Source organism: Panthera onca, chromosome B1, assembly GCF_046562875.1.
Source record: "Panthera onca isolate mPanOnc1 chromosome B1, mPanOnc1 haplotype 2, whole genome shotgun sequence".
Taxonomy (NCBI): domain Eukaryota; kingdom Metazoa; phylum Chordata; class Mammalia; order Carnivora; family Felidae; genus Panthera; species Panthera onca.
This window is the reverse complement of record NC_138342.1, coordinates 169,863,769-169,885,910: the sequence shown is the minus strand read 5'-3', so window position 1 is coordinate 169,885,910 and position 22,142 is coordinate 169,863,769. Positions and strand designations below refer to the sequence as shown.

General features: G+C 52.3%; 1 protein-coding gene across 2 annotated transcripts in view; it reads right to left on the bottom strand.

Annotated features, from left to right (window-relative positions):
* The window catches only part of RHOBTB2 (Rho related BTB domain containing 2), a 28,495-nt gene extending 9,528 nt beyond the window's left edge, over positions 1-18,967 (bottom strand). The window contains exons 1-7 of one of the 2 annotated variants that reach the window (XM_060653267.2): positions 18,895-18,967; positions 12,209-12,331; positions 4,413-4,614; positions 3,625-3,728; positions 2,920-3,105; positions 1,270-2,291; positions 844-962 (exon numbers count right to left, since the gene is read on the bottom strand). In XM_060653267.2, coding sequence (XP_060509250.1) covers positions 844-962; positions 1,270-2,291; positions 2,920-3,105; positions 3,625-3,728; positions 4,413-4,614; positions 12,209-12,264 — 1,689 coding nt within the window. In that variant the 5' untranslated portion in view covers positions 12,265-12,331; positions 18,895-18,967. Of the gene's footprint in view, positions 1-843; positions 963-1,269; positions 2,292-2,919; positions 3,106-3,624; positions 3,729-4,412; positions 4,615-8,647; positions 9,275-12,208; positions 12,332-18,894 lie in introns of those variants that run through there. The other variant, XM_060653268.3, reaches the window with a different exon arrangement.
* Positions 18,968-22,142: the final 3,175 nt, after the last annotated feature.

Here is a 22,142-nt window from a genome sequence, read left to right as displayed (position 1 = left end):
GCAAGTGCAAGACCCGGTCCCCACACTTGAAAGAAATCCCAGACCAGTCGAGAAAACTGTGTGGATACTCCGAACCTCGTGCGGTTGCACAAACTTGTACCTTGTTAACTGCGAGGCTGAGTGATGGACAATTAACGGTACAGGAGCTTAAAGAAAATAGAGAAGGGGCGCCTGGGTGGCTGAGTCGGTTATGCGTCCAACTTTGGCTCAGGTCATGATCTCACCGTTTGTGAGTTCGAGCCCCACATGGGCTCTCTGCTGTCAAGAAGGAGCCTGCTTCAGTTTCTCTGTCCCCCTCTCTCTCTGCCCCTCCCCTGCTCTCTCACACGCGTGCTCTCTCCCTCTTCTCTCTCAAAAATAAAAAAATAACCCTTAAAAAAAAATAATGGATTCATTTTAGGACACACAGAACTTTTTCCAGTTGGTTCACATGTGTTAGGGAGAAAGCAAAATACAATGTATAGAGCCAAGGAATTGGAAGTCTCGAAGTCCGAACCTCTCCTTTCTACTTACGTAACTTTGTACCAGATGCTGAACTCCTCAAGGGCCTCACTTTCCCTATAAAGTGGGAACACTATGCCATATGTGTGAGGTGATACAGGAGATAATGTATCAAAAGTGCCTTCTAAACCATAGAGAGAAGATGTTACTATAATTCCCTAATATATCGTAAAATCCTTGGCTATGGGAACCATCTCATCATAAACGTCTCTGGAGTTGGTCACTCAGCGGTTAGCAAGCACACAGTCGGTGCTGAAGAAAGTACCAATAAATAGCAGCTGCCTCAGGTGCGAAGTGCGTAGGTCTGGCTCTCCCTCCCACCCAGTCCCATCCTGGCCTTACCTCCCTGGTGGAACTCTCCACAAATGGCCCCCCAAACATGGCAGCCATCCAGTCACAGCTGGAAATCAACAGGGGCTTATGGGCACTGATGGTGCCATCATCCAGGATGAAAGTCACATCTGTCCAGGAGGAGAAGAGGCATCACGTGAGGATGTGGTGAAGGAATGTGGGACAACCAACCCCAAAGACTGCCACCGTGCCCAGACAACCCACTTCCTTCTGAAGCCACAGCTGTGGAGTGCTATGTGAGCAAGCTCTCAGGCTTGGGGGACTAGGCTTCAGGAGCAGAGCCACCACATCTCCAGGACATCAGCAGCTGAGATGAATGACTCAGAATGCTAATCAGACCAACCTGGACTCTTGAGAAGGCAAACTGGAGGGAACTTCCCTGCCTTCTGGCAGTCATTTCCTAAGCACAATCCGTACCTGAGAAGGTGCCCTTTGCCAAGCACTCCTTAACCCGGTTGGTCCGACGGACATGGAAGGCCTTAGTGATCTCTTGGTTCATGAAGGCCTCATTGTTGAGAATGTTGGCCACCATCATGCGCAAATCAAAGACCTCAAGCAGTTCAGCAATGTGGGCGATGTGCATGAGGTCCCGCTCGTTCTCATCCAGCTCCCCGGTGTACAGGTACTTGAGAACAGCCCGGAAGGGCCCCGGCTGGATGGAGTTGTCCATTTTTACCACCACCATCAGCCGGGATTTGTAGGTCAGAGGATCTTCAGCCATCTCTTCCTGGATGCTCACAAAAGCTCGGCTCCAGGAAGACAGTACTCGACCCCTCCCTGGCAGATACCCTGTTCCGTTGCCCCGCAAGATCCCATCGCTGGTTGAGGCGCGGAGCCCAGCAGGACCCGAGCCCCCGCCCTCCTCCACGCTCTCGCATACGTCAAAGCTGGCCGCCCGAAGCAAGAAGTCCCGGCCATGGTGGTGGTGGTGGTGATGGTGGTAGTGGTGATCAGGGTGACCCCGGTGGTCCTCTGGGCGGGGGCCCCCTGGCCCCGAGGGGCCCCCCAGCTCCCCCTCACTCAGGTCCATGAGGAACAGGTCGTAGAACTTGGAGGAGGAGGTGGAGAGGTAGATCTTGTGGGCAAAGATGCGCACCCGCTCCTGCAGCACCAGTATGACATCCGCGCACAGCGGGTCCTCCAGGAGGTGGGCGGGGCACTCCTCGCTGCTGGAGGGGGGATCTGGCACCACGATGATGGGGGGAGGCGGCTTGGGAGGCAAGAAGGGCGCCTGCAGCAGAGGCCGCTGCACATTGCGGAGGTGGGATTTCCAGAACTGCAGGTGCCGGCGGGAGATGAGTGCGGCGCGGATGGCGTTGTCAAAGACGTCCTTGATGCCGAACTGGGCCACCACGCTGGTCTCGTAGTAGGGGATGCCCAGCTCCTTGGCTACCTCCCGACCCTTCTCTGGGGGAAGGATCTCATTGGGCTTGATGGGCCTGGGAGGTTCAAGAAGGAAAACTAAACATGTTGGTGGGGGAAGAGAGGAGGGGCGGGGCAGGGAGAGGCAGCTCTCCAGAGCCTGCCTGTTCTCCAGGGGGCTGGAGATTCTCTGCTTAAGATCTGTCTCTGCCCCACTCCTGCCCTTTCCTCCACTGTCTAGTCAAATCTTACTAGTCCTTCAAGTCCCCTTCCAATCCCCTCTTCTTGAAGAAAGACTTCCGTATTTCTGCCAGAGCCCCCGTCCCACCCGCTGCCAGAAACTTCTGGCAATGAGCATGCAATGTTCCACATTGGTTTTTAACATGTTCAAACATCGAGTTCATCTCTCAGCATGATTATAAGCCCTTTTCATGCAAAGACTACCTCTTTTTCACCGTCTCTCCCATAGTGCTTAGCCCAGTATTACCCACACAAGGTATAAGAGATGAATGAATAAATGAATGGATGGATGAATGAATGAATAAATGAATGGGAACTCTTTCTGGCCCCCTATATGGCTTGCTTCAAATGGAGGGTAAGGTGTGAGGCTGAGTGGATTCCATCAGAGCTGAACAGGGAGCCATGGAGATGCACCCCCTCCCTCTGTCTTCCTCCTCCCCCTCCCTGGGCGTCCACACCCCTCACCTAGCCAAGGGTCGCCTGGCCCTATTGACGGCCTCCAGGTCAGCATAGCGCAGGTCCAGCTGGCAGCCCACCAAGATGACAGGTGCTCGGGGGCAGAAGTGCTTGATTTCTGGGTACCACATGGTCTTGACATGGTGGAGGGAATTGGGGTTGGCAATGGAGAAGCACAGAACCACCACATCGGATCTGGGGGCGGCAGAGTGAGGTTATGGGCAGAGAAAGCTAGTGGTAGGTTACCTGCTCCTGGGAAAAGGGAGAACACACATACCCACCCCGCCGCTATGCTACAGTCCCACATCTGTCATATGTGTCTGCTCACATGACTTTACACAGAATGCATGATGACAGCACTTCTAATTTAGCATTTTAGAGCTTTCAAAAACCCTCGTTTTGACCTCACAGCTATCTTACAGTTTAGAAATTACCATTTCACAAACCATGGCTGAGAAAATCATTTAGAACAGTTCCCCTAATTGCTCATAGTCACAGAGCTGATAGGTAGCAGGGCTCAGAGTCTAACCTGGCCTCCTGACTCCAAACCCAGCTCCTTCCACCACCCCGGACTGCCTCCCCTATGAGGGTTTGCCATGATGTTTTCTCTGCTCCCTCCTCCCAGGTTAAATTTCACAGTGTTGCTCCCTCCTTGGGAAAGCAGAGAAAACCTACCCACTTGGCTTCCTGCAGGCAACCAGAGGCCTTACCTACCTCCCATAAGCAAAGCGGCGGTCTTTGTGGTGGTCTCCAAAGGTGTCCCAGAGGCGGAGGGAGACGCTGACATCATCTACCACATCTCTGGAGCGTTCCAGCACCTGTGGGGTGGGCCAGGGGAGAGGAGTGGGAATCGAGGGCAATAGTTCTAGGGGCGCCCACAATCAGCTCAGGCTGGTGCCAACTCAAACCTGAGGGTCCCAGATAGCATGGGGGTGGAGGGACAGAGCTAATACCTCTGTCTGTGTGTCCTGCCCAGCACTATATCCAGGGCCACCTCTGCAGACTCAATGGCAAGAGCAGCCTCTAAGCCGGCCAGCCGGGAAGGGACTCTAAGAGGGCCGACTGTCATGGTGTGGAAGGGAGCTCAGGGGCCTGCCCCGTTCCCAGCTTTACCCGCAAATAACAAGCCTCTGATTTTGGTCTTGGCCGACAGCTTCTCTCTTCCTCTCTGCCCTCAGCTCTCCAACGCCTCCCTCCCCTCAGTGCTCCCCATTACTGGGGGCTGTGATTATACAAGATGCTGCGTCCCAGGCAAAGCTTGGGTCTTAGGCACCAGCCCGGCCACGCAAACCCCAGATGGTTAAGGATCCCTTCGCTGGGGTGGGCTCACCTCAGACCTTTCTCCAGGGGCTCCTTCCTCTTCAGCTGCCTCCACCCCATCCCCGGGGGCCTCCGTGAGCTGAGCACAGGCCCAGCCGAGTTTGGAGACACTGAGCCATGGTTTGGGAAGAAGCCCAGATACGCAGGGTGGGACCCCCAGCCAAGTGGCCTTGCAGCCTTACCTCCTGGCACACCCGATACTGGTCGATGGCCCAAACCGTGGGCACATGGGTGGCAAGCAGCTGGTACTGGGTGAGCGTGGCATTGCAGGCCCGGGCACAGATGAGCCTGGTCTTGCCCACCGCGTTGTCTCCCACCACAACGCACTTGATGGTCTCTACGTTTGGCCTTTCATAATCCATGTCAGAATCCATTAATTGGGACCTGAGGAACAGGAGCATAGTGGTCAAGGTGGCTCCACACACCAGCCCCCTGAGGGCCAGGGCCAGCGGCTCTCCTCAGCCGGGACCAGCCCCTCTGCCAGCATTTGAGCAGAGAGGGAGAGAAAGGAGCAGGCAGCCATCTGGGCAATAGTTCTGTGGGGCCTAAGAAACGGGGGGCCCATTCAGGCCGAGAGGAGTGGTTCCACCACATGAACCACTGGTCTGCCTCCTGTTGCCACCATCCTCCCGCTGGGCTCCTGGCTGGGGGAGGCCTGTGAGAGAACCCTAGGCAGAACCTGCCTCGGGCCTGTCCCCACTCTCCCAGGAAGAGGAGAGTCCGCCTGGGAAGCGCACTCATCATCCGCTCTCCTCCTCTAGGCAGCAGAACAACAAACAGCTGAGAGAAGCAGAGTCCGGGCCAGGTCCCCACCCCTTCCCAGCATGCCTGAGGGTAGGGCCACTTTAAAATTTAATGGACTTGTCAAAGCTGGGTGGCAGCTCTCCTGGCCTCCACTTTTGCCTGTCTCCCTCCCTGGTGGTAGATTTTCAAACCCTGGCTTGTCTGTGGCTCCCCTTCAACGCTAGTCCTCAGCCTCTTTCAGGGAGATGCCAGAGTTTTTCTTCCCAGTCCCTCTGGGTTGGAGAGGCTCCTGGATGCACCTGGGCAGCCCGTGGGCCTCCCCTCCCCTCCTCTGGGCCTGTCATGTTGCCTGGATGGCTCGCGCGGCTGCAGGCTCAGTTTTGAGATGGCAGAGGGGATAAACATGGGCCTGTGACTGTATACTCCATGGTCAGGGGGCCTGGCCACCCGTACTCAGGTGTGACCTGTAAGCACCTGTAGGCAACCTCAGGGAGAGGGAGATACGCCCCCTTCCACACTCCCCATTCCTAGGGAGGAGGGCTCCCAGGCTGGAAGCCCCCAGACAGCTGGCGCTCCTGGAAGGGTGCTCGCTCAGTTGGCTGCATGGGTGATGGGACTGCTGGGAGACGCAGAGGACCAGAGACTTGGACCGGAATGTCCAAGCAAATGCTTGCCTCGGTTTCCTTCTGTGTTGGGCACAGAGGGAGGGCTTATCCACCCACAGAGAGGGATGGCTCAAATTAACAAACAGAATGCCCTTTGGTAGTCGAAGTGTCATATCAGTGTTTAAAAGCTGTCACCAGGAAGGGTCCCTCAGCTTGAGGGCTTAGGGGGCTTTGGGTGGCAGTCACCCAGTGGCATCTACTCTCCTGAAAGGGGAGAGGGGAGGGGGATGGGGTTGGGCAAGGCAGGCATTATTAGGAAACTCAGTTTCACCTAGGTCACTGGCCTGCTCCTGCTCACAGTCCCTGGGTGCACGAAGTCAGCCAGGGGCTGGAGCACACTGGACTCCTTCCTAGGCCAAGGAAGGCTGAGCTCATAAGAGTCCTGGAGGCAGTCCAGGTGCCCTCACTGCTGAGCCATCCAGCAAGAGAGCAAGGCCACCAGCAGCAACAAAGCAGCTCCATTCCTGCCGGGCTGTAACTGGATGCCAGCCTGCAGGAATGCAGAACTGAAATATCCAAGTAACGATGGCAACTGGGATTTGCGCGAGTAGATCCATCTCAGCAACCTAAGCAAAAAGTGCAGCAAGGACTTTTCAATGAGACAAGCACCCCCTCCTTCTTGGAATTTTACAGGAACTGGACTCTAAACAACAAGGGGTCTCCATGCAGTCCCTCCCCGCTCTCCAGAGCAGGATTCCTCCTGCCTCCTCTACCCACCTCACCCTCCTCAGGGGCAGCCGTTATTCTAACCACCACCTTGCCTCCGCCCTGCTCTCTCCTGAGCTGAGGACCAGGAACCCCACTTTGATGGTTCCTGGTCTCAAGTCAGACAACTGGGAAGGAATCATCCGGGCTGTAGTTTCTGTTCTATAAATTGAAGAACAAAACTGACCGAATCCCAAATACAAATACGATTAGCTGTAGGAGACTAAAACCCACTAGCCCATAGAACTTCCTTCTCAAATTTAGGTTCTAATGGCATGTGGGTGTGTAAGCAGAAGGGGGGATGGGGAGGCATGGAAGAGGGGCATCAGTTCTTCAATTCAGGAGCATCTGGAAGGCGAGGAGGATGCCAGAACACCAGCAGAGCAATGCAAGTTCAAAATCAGAGAGTTTATGATTAAAATACCCCTGCACACCTCATGCACCTCGAGGGTTAAGTAGGGGACAGCCAACCAACAAGTAGGAGAGGAACACTGTTGTGAGTTTAGACAGCAGACCTGCTGGGTGCTACTCAGGCTGGACAGCCTCTCCTCATCCCTTCTTCAGCTGCTCTGCAGCCTTCCCCTGCTTGTCCTTGGACCTCCTCCTTATTTTTACCATTCTCACCCACTCCACCCCTGTCCTGACTGCGGGACTTCATTTCTAGGAAACTTCATACCTAGGAAAGGGCAAATCACTTCACTTCTCTAGGCATCAGTCTGCCCTTCTGGAAAATGGGTATGAGGGCTTTGGAAGAAAGTTTCCCAAATCGTGGTGAATTCGTGCCAAGAGAGTCTGGGCAGAAAGGAGGTATTTGTCTTCTTATGTAATCTGGTATTATATAATGCTAGATTACATATCTATATATGTAATTCTATCTCTTTTTAAGATACAGACTGGCCCAATTAAGCCAGCAGACAAAACTCTTAGTCGAATCAGGCCCGTCTTAAAGGCGGATCCTGCACTGGAGACAGCATGCCAAAGCCACCAGTAATGTAATTTTTTTGCTCTAGAATATTGCTACTTTACTGTACCATTGCTGATGTATGATGATACAACCCATTCAATGAGCTTCTCAATTTCCGTGTCCCTGGCACTCTCCTTCAATGACTCTAGACTTTTCCACATCCTCATTCTTTCCGAGCCTCTAGACTAACCACCATAAACTATGGCTTCCTTGCCATCCAGCCCTGGGTATCACAACCCCCAATTCATTCCTCTCCTTCAGTGATCCCAGAATCACATAGATACTCCCTCCCCACCCTGTCCCATGATCCCTGTCCCTCTCTCCACAAACAGCCTCCTATCCACTGTTCTCCTAGATCTTTGTACTCAGGCCAGGCCAAAAGGCAAGGTGTGCTCAGATTAGCTACAACCCTCAGCGGCTCCCAGTCCCACCCCCACACCCCTACACACACTCTTTGCAGAACCCAGAAAAGCCCCCCTTTCCCTCCCACAGCTGATAGGAGGCTTGTTCATCTGTAGCTGCCCTAGTCTGGTTGTCAAGGAAACGACAGAATCTCCCTGGGAGCCTGGCTTGTCTCCTAGCAACCAATATCCCACATCCTGCATCTTACAAAATGCAAAAGGGAGGAATATCCTGAAAATGAAGGTAAAAATTGAGGAGGATAGATAGGAAGGGAGAATCGGGAAGAGAAGACCAGAGAGGGTGGCCTTGGAATTAAAAGAGGCTGCCAGTGGGTTGCTGACATTGTAATATTGGGAAAGGTGGAGAGATGAATCCCTCCTGCAGATCCAATGGGCAGCAAGACTCAAAGGGATCTTGAATGATCGTATTAACAAAAAATGCAAACCTAAACACATGAAAAAGCCTTCTCAGACATCAACAAACAACGCTAAGCATCTCTCCCATAGTTTGCCAGAACTCTGATGCACAGACTGCAATGGAGTTGGGTTGAAAGAAACATGTCCGGAACGGCGAGCAAAACATCCAAATTCCATTGGTTTTTAACAGAAACATTTCCACCACTCTGGACCTTTTTTCCTGACACGCTGCTCTGCACACACACACGAAATAAAAATAATTTATTTTAAAAATGGGGAGAGGAGAAGGCCACGACACGCCAAGGCAATCAAGTCATCCGCCTTTCCCTAGAAAAGCCCGGAAAAGGTTAGTCCCACGCCCCCCGAGACCCCAACAGCCAAAGCTATACCGAAGGGGAGAAGGGGAGCGGAGGGAATGTCAGAAGGGAAGCAGATAGGGCCGGGAGGGCACAGGAGGGCGAAGCGGCGCGTTTCCAGGTAGCTTGCAACCCGGCCATAACAGAAATTAATCATTTACTTACACCACTACATGTGACGGGGTAATTTCTAGTGTAAGGAACACATCTCTTCCTGCTAAGCACGCTCATTTTAGTGAAATGTCTGGGGGTCACTCCGCGCGTGCAAGTTAGGACGATGCCGGCGCCGCCGCGCTGCTGCTGCTGCTGCTGCTGCTGCTGCTGCTGCTGCTGCTACAAGCTCCGGGCCCGGGTCGCGCTAGATCAGAAACTCTGACAGAGCAGCCCAGGCCGGACGGCGGGCCGGGAGCGGCCGCGCGCGCGGCACTGCAGCCATTGCCTCTTCCGGATCAGCATCTCCCCGCGCCCCGGGCGCCCAATGTCATGGAGGCACGCCGGAGTGGGCTGTGCGCGGCCGCTCAGACCTCGGGCGGCTGGGCCGCGCCGCCGCCGCGGGTCCTCTGGCTGCGGAGGCTGGAAGCGACGCGCAGTTGAGGAGAGGGGCGAGGCCGCCGCCGCTACGCGCCTGGCCCGCTCCGAAGGCGCGGCCGCGAAGACGCCTAGCGCTGCAGTCCCGGGGACCGCTCACGACCTCCTTTTTTCATTCACAAAAAAAGGAAAGGAAAAAAAAAAAAAAAAGAAAGGGAGGAAGAGAAGGGGGAAAAAAATCGCACCCAGGGCGACGGCCGTGACAGGCTCCGCCCACCGCGGAGCTCGGTTGGTGGAAAGGGGTCTGGGGGCGGGGAGGGGGCGGGGAAAGAAGGGGATTGGGTGCCCTGCGGCCCCGCCCCCGGCCCCGCCCCGCGGGGGGCCTCTCTCTCCCCCCTGCCCTCCCTCCCTTCCCCCGCCCGGAGGCAGGCGGCTGGGAGGGTCTCGGCTCAGCACCGGTGGCGGTCTCCTCCCTCTACCTGGCAAGGGGCAATACCTCTCTGGACTCCCACGGGGTTTTCCCCTTTCCTCCGGGAGGCTGACAAAGAACTCTGAGACGCATCTTAGCCCTGGAAGGGATGCCGGTTAGGGAAGGGGAACTTGACATATTTTCCTTGTCCCTTAAACCCAGGCCTACACCCCTTGCCCCTGGGGAGAGGAACACAGCATTTCCATACAGGCCCTACTCTGGCTTGAGAGTTTTCCTGGCACTTGAGGGCCTTCCTCCCTTGATCACCACCGTGCAGCTAAAGCCTGTGCCTCCGACTGCTGTGGCACATGAGTTTTAGAGTGGGTCACTGTATCGCCTGTATCTTTTCCCATCCAGATCTTCTCCTCCTCTTCAGCAGTCTCTGCTTCCATCCCACCCCCATCCTATTGCCACCTAGAGTTTACCAGTATCTTCTGACTCTTAAAAGAAATGCCATGAAGACACTAGCCCCAGAGACAGTGCCTGAGACACCTTTGAGTTCTCCGTCTCGATTTACTCCTCTGTAAAACAAAGAGATTATAAGGGGTGACATCTGTAATATGAGCAGTCCCCAAAGGAAGTTTATATGTTCAAGGCTGGTTTGATTATGATGATCTTGACTACTGGTAATTACAGCAGCCAGCTCAGTCCAGTTTGATCCATCTTGTCATAACCTCTGGACAATTTTTAAAGTCGAGACTGACATGCCTCCCACCTAACCCCCTCCAACTTGTGCTCTGAGAATGCAAATCCACTTTAATACTAGTTTATGCAAGATATGATCAGGAAGAGAAATCCATTGCCAAAAAAAAAAAAGCTGAATAAAAAATGAATTTTGTATTCTCTGAAGCATGCTTTCCATCCATGAATGCATATAATTGGAAGCTGCCCATCAAGGTATTTGTGATAAATGTGCTTTCTGGCCTGGTCCATGTTCAATAAGTGCCTGATTGGTGGGGGATGCTACCCCTGCTCTTTCTGAATCCACCCAGAGCTGGAGAAGAGGTTAAGAATGACTGAGGGTGCCGCTTGACCCCTCTAGTGAGGATTCAGTCTCCATAAGAACAGAAAGTATTGGTTGGAATACACGCATTGGAAAGAAACTTAACCATGTACAGGTGTGTTCTTCCCACATGTTTGGCGTTGAAGAGCCTCAGCCCATCTTCTGTGTGCTAGAGGTCCCTGCTCCAGAGGACAGCCTAGCATGACATCTCTGTGTGGGTGCCACAGAGGCCATGGCCTCTCCCACTGACACCCGCTTGCCCCCACCCAGCTCCAGAGTGCCAGCCTGTTGGCTTCATGTTTCACACAACACAGAAGGAAAACAGAACTGCCCTCTGCCCAAAACCATGGGCGCCTAGGCCTGCCTTTATGGAGCCAATGCCTCCTCCCTCTTTGGGAAAAGAGCCAGCTGAGCTTGCGAACCCTCCTGCCCACCGGGCTACCCTGTGGGGGTTCAAAGGTGTAAGGCTGGCCAAATGAAATTGCACCCCCTGTTCCCATTTGGCAAACTGCCTCAGGCAGAGCCAGGGTCTCCCGCTGAGGGACAACAACTTAATCCCCTGTCTTGCTTTTTGCACACAATCTTCTTTCTCAGCTTTTCTTTAAATGAGAGTCCTTCCTGATAGCATCACCTCTCCGGCATTCTCAGTCAGAGCCTCCTCCAACATCCCTTCCCTCACCAAAGCCCTCTTGTGACTCCTCCTTCCCAGTGAGGTAAACCCCTTGAGCCTGTCCCCACAAGGCACCCGCTCCAACTAGCCCCATAACCACCCTCCTCAAGGACATCACGAGCTGCCATTTTCTGAAGCTGGTGAGCAGGAGGCCCAGTCTGGGGAGAACACTCTCCTTCTTGGTTCTCAAGAAGGTACCCATGCAGCAGGCTCTCAGCCAACGCCACAAGCCCTCCTCTCTCTGTGGCTCTGAAGGCGCCTCTTCAGTGCCAGCCCAAGCTCTGCAGACCCCGCTTGGTGCGTCCTCCTCCACCCTGCACGTTCCATTTGTTTCACAGGCAGCTCCAGCCTTTCTACGGTTTGTAGGCTACTGGTCTCTCTTCTCTCTACCCTCTCCTGGAACACTCAACCCTCTGCAAAGCCCACCCCACAGGTCTTCTGACATAAAAGTCTGCCCCCCTCCCCAGCAGTGTGCAGTCTGGGCCACATAGCATTGCCACCCTGTGTTTGGGACCAGCTGAGAGCAAAAACAGAGGCATCTCAACATGCAGAGCTGGTCAGGGTGAATGAGCCAAATCTGGAAAGTCTAGAGTCTCTCAGCCTCCTTGCCCAGGGCTCAGGGGGCACCACCAGATACTCACAAGAGACAGAACCCTTCTGCACCTTTGCTCAAACAGTTCTCTCAGCCTGAACACTGTTCTCCTTCCCATCCCTCCACCTGGATAATGCTTACTCATCCTTCAAGCCTCAGCCTAGATGTCACTTCTTCCAGAAAGCCTACCATGAATACTCCCTAAAAGTCTGCAAGTTTCCCTCCCCTTCTTCTGTGCTCCCCTAATAATACCAATCACAATGTTCTATCATTGGGTCTCTCTCTCTCTCCCTCACAGTACTGAGAACTGTTTAGAGAAGGGACCATGCTTGTTCAAGAGCTTCCTTCTTGCTGGTCTGGCAACTAGTATGTAATAGGAACTCAATAAATGCTTGATGGATGAACGGATGTTTGGGTGGGGAACCTGATGAGGAGGGACTTGACACCACCCAGTGGCTACTCACATGCTGTCCAGAGAGGTCTTCCACAGCTTGTACTGGCCTTGTCTTTGGGTAGCCATTGCTCTGTGTTCCCTCCGGGCTCCTGGCTGGGCTGGACAGAAGTGAATGGGGCAGCCCAGGGGAAGACTGTGAGAGAAGTAATAAATAGCTGTAAGTTACCCAAAGTAGTGCCCAGGTCAGTCAGCCCAAAACAGAGGATCTACTCAGGGCAGGAGTGTGGCTCCTTCTGTTTAGGCCCACTGGGCTGAGACACTCAGCCTGGAGGCCAAGACAGAGGCCACCCCAGGGAATCAAGAGGCTCCTTGAGGGACAAGAACTAGGTTCATGGTCCATCCCATGCTGCGCATTCTGAACTGGTTTTGGTAATTTGAAAAGAGCAGTCCGTTGTCCAGTAGGAGGCCTGGATTCTGTCCTCACATAGCTATGCGACGTTAGTTCCCTCCTGTCTCTGAATCTGTTTTCTCATGTACAAGGGTTGGGTCAGGTTCATCCAGCAATGATATCTAATAAGGGCTCCTAGCATGGAAGACCTATGTTTTATTAGCCATCCTTCTTCCTGAAGAAGCTCCTAACCCAAATTGGATTCAGCAAAATATCAGCTGATGGCCACAAAGGCTTAGAACGGAAGAGGGAAATATTTGGGGGCGGAGCGAGGAGGGAGGAATTGGAAACATAGTAAGAGGCAGAGATTCCCACTTTCAGCTTCCTTAAATGGTCAGTCACAATCTTGGGACCAGTTCAGCCAAAGAAAATTCTAGAATTTTAGGAGAGATAAGGAATAATCTAGGGAGGGCTTGGAGAGGCCAGTTGGATACCTCTGGAAGCAGGTTAAAGGGTAATGGAGGGGCATCTCTGTGACAGCCCTCCAGGGACAGGGGACAATAAGGTAAAAGCTAAGGCAAGAGAAGGCTCCCCACCAAGCCCAGTATGGGCAAGGATGTGGACAGTAGGATCCCCAAGAGTCCCAAATAAAAAAAACCAAAGTAGAGGAGCAGCCATTGCAGTAATTGGTGCCAACCGTGGTTCTAGTCTCCCCTTTACCAGAAATTGGCTGTGTGACTTTGGGCAAGGAACCTAATCTCTCTAGTTTCCCATTGGAATAATATTACTTGCCAGAAGACAGGGGATGGCCAGGTGATCTTCTCATGGCCCCTTGCAGGTCTGAGATCAGAGATTCTGTGATCCCTCTAACTCTTCCTTCATTTCTGCTTGCTCCCCGTCACAGACTTATGCTCAGTATCCCTGTGTAAAGGGGGACTCGGGAGGTAGGTGAGAGATAGGCTAGATGGGTGATGGGCATTAAGGGGGGCACTTGTGATGAGCACTGGGTGTTGTATGTGAGTGATGAATCACTAAATTCTACTTCTGAAGCCAATATTGCATTGTATATTAACTAAAATTTAAAAAGAGAGAGAGAGAGAGAGAAGGGAAGGGAAGGGATAAAGCGGGACTCAACCCCCATTTGTGCCTGTGCTACCTAGGTCCCCTATGGTGATCAGACAGCACAGAGGGTGTGGAATTCTGACAGTCTAACCTACCAGGTTGGAAAATCCCATGCCCACCTTGGCCCTGGTGCCCAGTGGGTCTCCTGAGAAAGTGAACAAACAGGTGAGGCAGTGAAAGGAACACAAGTGAGAATTCTGCTTGGGATCTTCAAAGCACACCCAGCCCCTTGCAACCTTCCTACACCACACTGTGTGGGTGCTGGTGGGGCTGCTCAAACCAGGAGCTGAAGAATCCACTCCCAGTCTGGCCTGGCCAGGCTGCAGCCAGCCCCTGCTGGCAGACAGCTGAGCATGCACACCCCTCTGCCCACTCACCCAAGCCCCTCCACCCTAGCCCTGCCTCCTAGGAGGCCAGAGCTGGCTGAGGCCTCCACGCAGCATAGACTGCAGCTTTGAAGCAGCTCTTCACTCAGCAGAGAAACCTGAGCGCTTGTTGGCTTATATGCTTTAAGAGCTGCAAATACTACCACTACTAATACCACTGGGGAAATGCATGATCCACCCCAAGTCTCCTGGGGTGTTGATTTCTCAGGACAGTACACCAGAAGCCACCACTAGATAGGCCTCCAGCAGAAAGAAGCTACATGGTGTTACTACTGTCCTGTTTTATAGGCAGAAAAGTTAGAAGTGGGGGGCAAAAATGCACTCCCTAGCCTGTGCATCCAAGGGCCAAGATCCTTCGCTTCAAGCAGGCTGCAGACCTTCTGAGAGAGGACAGGCTCGTTCCTGGAGCCCCGCAGAGCTGCAAGTGAGAAGCTCTGAGGAGGCTGATCACCCCAAAATAGACTTGTTTCTTTTCACAACTTTTTCATGAGGCATTGGCATCTCTTGCAAGCATGGAAAAAAAATAGCCTCAACTGTTAACAAATAAAGATTATAAAAAGCCCCAACTGTTCTCCATGGGTTTCCATGTGGCTGCGGTGTTCTAGAGGGGGGCAGGGAGGAGGCTGAGAGGGAGGCCAGGGGAGATGGGCGTCCAGGAGCCCCCTATCTCCTTTCCTCTGACCCACTTTTCTCCCTGGGTAGCTAATTCTGCTAGAGCTCATAGGGATAACAATCCATGTGAGATGGAAAAGATTTCTGTTGACCTGCAGAGGTGGTCCACTGTGCATGTGTATTGTTGTTTATTTACTGCTTCCAGACAAAAGAATGCATGGCATGGAACAGGGAATCTTAAAAACTAAGAAGAGGACAGGGTTTGTTTAGTAAATACTTAGAAGGCTCAGTATTCTCAGCTTAGTCTGAACTTGGACCCCACCCTGGGCACGTCAGTAACCAGACAGGAGTTTGGGGGCTGTAGCTGCTTTTGAACCAGGTTAAAGGATTGTGTGGGGCTTCCCCAGAAGGGTCCTGGCCCTCACCCACACTCTGGGTTCCCCTTGCAAGGCTCCAGGCTGGACGTTGCAGAGCACCCATGCACCCTCTGTCCTAGCCCTGGAGCCTTCTCTTTTTACTTGAACCTCCAACAACAGAAGAAGGGAAATGGTGTAAAAGGCACTGGAATGGAGTCTGGAACTGGGTCCCCGTCCCCTAGGGGTTCTCAGGAAAATCAGGTAGTTGACCTGGATGATATCTAAGGAGCCTCTGGCCCTGACTTCCTGTAACCAGAGGGAGAGAATTCCCCCAGGTCCCAAAGCTCCACGTCCTCCACAAAGTCTGGGATCAGCCAAAGACCTACCCTACCCTCCGTTATGGCATCCTTTCTCTTCTCCTCTCCTCCTTACCTCTTGTTCTTCCCTTCCTTTGCCTCCCCTATTCTTCCCTCTCCCTTCCCCCCACCTCCTGGGCAGAAATTTCTATAAAAATATCCTCACACGGCTCTGGCTAGGTCAAAGATAGGAGGACAGCCAGCTGGCAAACAGGCAATGCACCAGGGACCCTCATGGGCATTATTCAACTTTGGATGGTTCCCCAGAACAGGCATCTGGGGAACGCTGGGCAGAGCTTTCCTGAGGTGGTGACAGTGGTGAGGGACCAGCAGGGCAACTGCATTGTCTCTGGACTCCTCTGGACCCGAAAGTCTTCTCTCAGGCTCCACCAGCCAGAGTTAGTAGCCAGCTACCCTGGGAAATTGCAGCCCCTTCCAGGGTCATGGTTGAATAAGGGGGTGGCTACGGACAGAGTCCAGTGTCACGGTGTCAGTCAAAGCATTGCACCGCAGGGCGTGGCCATTCCTAGCTTAGTAGCCCCTCAGGGCAAGGCATGAAGTGAGGTGGGGTGGGGCCTGACACAGAGACAGAGGGTGAAGGAGGTGGTGCTCAGAGTTGGAAGCTTCCCACAGAAGCTTCAGTCCTTTAGATAGCCCGTGGCATAGGTTCCTGGGCAGATGGGAGGGTGTGGACGGTTGCCGCTATGCAGCCCCCTGGAAACAGTCCAGGGCACCTCAAAGGCCACTGAATGCATGCCTCAACTTAGGCTGGTAGTTTGGACAGTTCACCTCCGCTTCCGCTGCCTTTCTCCCAACCCACCTTCTTCTTTCTCCTAGAGGACGTGTGCTGAGAGCTGTCCGGCGCTTGAGCTGTGGGTGGAATTCTGGGGCTGGAGGCAGCCCCCAAAGGAGACTCTTGTGCTGCCATCTCCACACCCCGACAGGAAAGCCTTTTAAGGTGGCCAAGCGGCTCGAGCAGACTTTGGCTCACAGCCAAACCATCCATCTTGTACACGTGGAACTGAGGACTGTGGAGCCATGGTCCCAGGAGGGATCAGAGTGCCAACCACACTCAGCCTCTGCGCGGGCCGACCAGTGGCCACGCTGCAGCCAGAGGTGGCATGGGCCACTAACAGCCTTGCCAGGCCGAAGGCACATGACCGGCTCATGCAACCCAAGTTACATCGCCGACTTACCCTGAGACTCTGGGGCAAAACTGAGGTTTGTCTGCTCACTCATTCACTTATCTTTTGTTCTGTTGATCACACGCGTGTTAAACTCCTACTAGTGCCACGCTGGCGATTGGGAGGACTGTAAAATGATAATGATGCCATCCTGGCCGTCAAGATGCTTAAGCTTATCATAATAATCAGAATTTATCAAAAGTTTATTATATGCCCAGTATTGGCCTAACATACTACTTCATTTACACTTTAAAACAATCCTCTGAGTAGGTACTATTAGTGTTTATTTTTTTCTTTTGAGAGAGAGAGAGAGAGAGAGAGAGAGAGTAAGCGGGGGAGGGGCAGAGACAGAGGGAGACCCAGAATCCAAAGCAGGCATCAAGCTCCGAGCTGTCAGCACAGAGCCTGAGGCGGGGCTCGAACTCAAGAACTGGGGGATCATGACCTGAGCGGAAGTTGGACATTCAACAGACTGAGCCACCCGGGTGCCCCACTGGTGGGACTGGTAGGGACTATTATCCCTACTTGGTAGATGAAAGAAACTGGAGCTTCAAGAAGCAATGTGACAGTCCATGGTCGCAAAGCAGGCAGGCCCAGAGCCTCTTGGAGGAGATAGCACAGCCCCTGAGCCCCCACCACCCCCATGCTCTGATTTTAGAGCATTAATAGGTTGTTCTCAATTCACAGCAAAATAACTATCTTACAGTTGGGAAAACTGAGCCAGAGCAGAAAACAGCTCTGTGCAAAGTCACACAGGGAGTTTACGGTTATGTCAGGCTCAGTGCTGTCACTCTTTCCTCAGACCTTGTCTCTGTGGGCCTCTGTTTACTCGTGTATGAGACCAGGTGGTTCTGGTGGATGATCCCCACCGATTTTGAGATTCTGACTGTGTGATCTTATTAGGTGACATGTTTTCTGCCATCAGAGAGGATCGTTGCAGGGAGACAGAAGGCAGAGGAGCAGGAATGGACCAGCTGAGGCTTGCCTCAGAGCCTTCCCAGCCCACGTTCGCCCCACAACCCCTGCCCCAGAGGGAGTCGAGAATGTGGGAATGTTTCATGCCTCAAGGCATGGGCTTTTTAACTCTGTTGATGGAATATATATATATATATATATATATATATATATATATATATGTCATATATGTCAGAGAAACTGACAGGGCTTCACAGCTGGAGGGAAAGAAATATGCCCTAGAAGTGAAGGCACAAGGAGGAGACATACAATTAGAGCCCAGGGCACAGGTCACCTGTAAACAGGGGCAGCTGGAGCCTTAAATGGTCCCTTCACAGAGCCCCCCTCGGCCGGGCTCTGTCCAGGGCTGTGCTGTTCACCTTCCCTAGGGCCCACGGCCGCCCACTTCTCAGCATCGGCCCCTTGTCTGAGTTACCAAGCAAGACATCCTCAGGCCCCAAGAAGCATGTCTCAGCCCCGTCCCTTCCTAAAGCAAAAGGAGCTCCCTCACTCGGCCACTCCTTTGCAAGGAGGTGGAGGCTGGCTGGGGGATCTCAGCTGCCCTGGAAGGCCTTCCTTGTGCAAGCCTGAGTACTTGGCCAGGTGTGACTAGAAAGAAGGGCCAGACTGGGCTGGCGAGGGCAAGAGAGGGCGAGGATTAGAGTTAAGGATGCTGCTCCATTTCTTTTTGGAGAAATGGATCCCGCTGCCTGAAGGATCAGGCAGCTCCTGGGGTGGGGAGGGAAGATCAAGGGGCTGGACAGGGCCCTGGGGTGAGCAGTGAGGAAAAGCCAGGGGCAGGAAAACCAGCACAGGGGGGCATCCCTGGTATTGGGAGGGGCCCCTCAGACTGGAGAGGGGCAGAGGTAGAGCGGGCTTGAGGGCTGAGGTGGCCCCAGAAGCGCAGGCTTTATTTACTGTGCTCCACCCTGGCCACTGGCAGCCTGGAGTCGGATGAAAAGGGCTCTTGGAGGAGGAGAGACCCCTGCGCCCCTTCCCTCCTGGCTAGGTTCCAAGGAGAGAGTGAAATCCAAGTGTGCCCTGGCTCATGGCACCTGTAGACACTGCCCCTTGATGCTCCCGCTGCATGTGGAATCGCACCCTCCCCGCACACAAAATTTCTGCCTCGGAACTGGCTGCCTTGGGTTGCTGCTCCACAGTCAAGAGGCTGCTACACCCCTAGTTAAGACACCTGATTCCTTAACCCACCTTCCCCCTGCCTCCACATCTCCCTCCTCCTGAGGAGATCCCATTCTGAGAACTGCTCATTGTGCTGAGTTCTGGAAGGCACCAGGTGAGGACAGGGGGAGCAGCCAGAGCTGGAGTTCCTCTCCCCCAGGCACAGGAAAAGGGCCCAGGGGTGGTCTCGGGATGGCGGGGCGTGAGTCACAGACTTACCTGCTGCCTTTCCTCTGGGGCCCAGCTGGCCTATCACTATTCCCTGTCCAGAAGCAGTGTCCTGGGCCAGGTCAGGGGGAGGGAATGCATGAGGAAACAATACACGGATTTTAAGGGCTGGGATCCAAAGCCCAGCCTATGGGGAGCCAGGTAAGGGTCATGGTTACTGTATCCAGGGGTGGGACTAGCAGGCTGGCCTCCCGGTCACTTCCCTCCTCATCCAGGTCTGTGTGGAGTCCGGAGATAAGCCACCTGGGCAGGAGGCCCCACTCCCATCTTTGGACAGATGAGCATTCTTGGTATCTGGGCCCAGCCCCTGACTCCCGGGGCCCTTATTTGATCTGCCCTCGGGCTCTCATTCTGAGTATGGTCCTGGCTTCTCCTCCTCCCTGGTGACTCACTTGGCTTTGGAATTTCACTCACTGTTTTTTTCTGACGCACATCCTGGGAGCCTGGCCTAAAGCCAGGGAACAGCGCTGTTGCTTCAACCCTACCGGTGATTAATTCTGGCAACCTGAGCTGGAGGCTGTATAGAGGGAAGCGAGGCTGGAGAAGCAAGATGGGAGTTGGGGGTGTTGCTGGGCAGTGAGCCTTTCTTCCTGCTTCTGCTCATTTGCACTCAGGTAGAGATCAAACAACAGAAAAGCTATTAGCTTGTAGTGTCAGACGTACCCGGCTGGCCAGCCACGGCACTAAAGAAGATTGAGCAATTAGACTGGCCACCGTGCTTCTTGGAATCGGTTTCTGGACCTCAGTTTACCCTTTTGTGAGTCTTAAAGGTTGATAGCCCCTAACTTTGAATGCTAAGAACAATGGCCTTATAACTCGGTTGGTGGAGCTCTCACAATGGCTGGGACTCTGTTATCTTCCTGTTTTGACTATGATGGGAGGGGTGGGTTTTGGCTGGGATTGTGGAGAGGGCTGGGATTCATTTCCAGGTCTGCCATCACCTCTACTTGTGTCCATCAGATGCCTCAGCAGGAAAGGGAGAGGATCACCATGGCCTCTGGGTCTCTGGTGCAAGCCTCGGTAGCATACATTGGTCCCCTGGGTTCTGTGTGATATCCTCACTCCTCCAGAAGCTGGTTGCTTTTCCCATCCCCTCCCCAGACTGTTCTCGATCTCTTATCTTCCACAGCTGCCCAGGGCTCAAGGATTCACAGTCGCACTGTGTCCCTTCCGGCTCCTCTCCTGAGAAGTAAAGGGATCCGTGCCAATCAGATCAGCTGACCCCGGGGAGCCTGTACATGGGGCAGGGGTGGGGGACACCCTCAATGTATTTAGGGAACAAAGGTCTCACCCCGTTGTCCACCCTCAAAGAGTGACTGCAGTGAAAAGAACCAAGGGCCAGGTCAAGGGGGTTTGGCCTGTCAGCAAAGATGTCACCTAGGGTTCTGGTGGACACCCTTCTCGCTGCTGGGGTAAATCTTGTTTGTAGGGGGTGCTAAAAAAACCATGCTTTTGGCACTACTCAGCCACACTGGGGGGACCATGACCATTTGGGAAGATGTGAAGAAGTAAAGGGTGGGGTTAGGAAATAAGTCTGTACCTTGATACCCATACCGATGATTATAATCAGAATATTTTTTTTCAAATTAAAAACACTGTTAATAAGACAATACATCATGACCAGATAAGTTTAAGAGTTTAGAATCCCAAGTCAGACTGAGTTCAAACCAAAGGAGTTCCACGTACAGGTTTTGGATATCCCATATATTACATTCTATAGTCATTAACATTTTTAAATGATATAATATATGGTGCATTAAAAATTACACATATCCAAGTTATAATAAGGACCCAAACAACTGTGAACCCCTTACTTGACTTAAAAAGTCTAACCAGGACACTGAACGGTTGAAGCCACACGTGTGTGACGCCTCATTCCCACTTTGAATCTCTCCACACGGGGACCCCTATTCTGCATCTGGTGTTTGACATTTCCCTGAAGATTTAAAATATTTCCTATCATGTTGTGTGGACATCCCTAAAGATATACTGTTTGGTTTGCTTGTTTTTAAGCCTTGAGAAATGATATACTGTCTGTGCATCATCTTGTTGGACTTGACTTTTCTCAGCTTTATGTTACTAAGATATGGTCACCCTGATGTGTGTGGCCATGGTGCCTTCATTTTCACACCAGTGTTAATTCCCAGGGCAATGGCATGTTATTCTCCTGTCCAGTTTTTTGCTATTATGAAAACTATTCCTTTGAATATTCTCGTGCTTGTTCACGTTCATATGTTCAAATATTTCTCATTGGGTAGGTACCTAGAAAGGGAATTGGTAGGCGATGGGGTACGTGCGTGCTCAACTTGACACGATTGCACTGAAGTGTCTTCCCAAGTGGCTAGAACACCTGCAGTGTAGAAGGGTTCCAACCGCTCCTAATTCTCATCTCCACCTGATTTTTCAGATTTAAACTTTGGACTCTCTGTGGGGTGCCTAATGGTATCTCAGCAGTAATATTCTGTGTTTCTCTGATTACTAAGAAGGTCCAGTGTGTATCTTCATCGGTTTTGGTACATTTGTGTTTCTTCTGTGAGGTGCCTGTTCATGTCCTTTGCCCATTTTTTTGACACTGTCATTTTCTTATCATCAGCAATTTGTATGAGTTATTTACATAGTCTGGAACTAACATTTTTCAGTTATATGAAAAATATTATATATTATATATTAACATATATTTTTAAGTATCATGTATTTTAATATACAAAAAACATTTCTAGTTTTTCAGCTATACATGCAACAAATATTTTCTCCAGGAGTGTGGCTTGTTATATGACTTTCTTTATGGTGGCTTTTGATGAACATACATTTTAATTATATCGCAGTTTATCAAGTTTTCTTTCATGGATAGTATATTTTGTCTTAACAAACCCTTCCTTATCCTAAGGTGATAAATATAGTTTTCTATATTTTTCCTCAAACACGTTAAGCTTGCCTTTCCTGTTTAGATCTTTCTCTTGTAATTGATATTTATCAGTTGGGGTTTTTGCTAAGAAAAAAGCCCCAGTACTTTATTTTAAAAATATTTCTTTGGGGCGCTTGGGTGGCTCAGTCAGTTAAGCGTCCGACTTTGGCTCAAGTCATAATCTCACAGTTCATGAGTTCTAGCCCCTTGTCAGGCTCTGTGCTAACAGCTCAGAGCCTGGAGCCTGCTTCAGATTCTGTGTCTCCTTCTCTCTGCCCCTCCCCGGCTTGTGCTCTGTTTCTCTCTCTCAAAAACAAATAAATTAATTAACTAA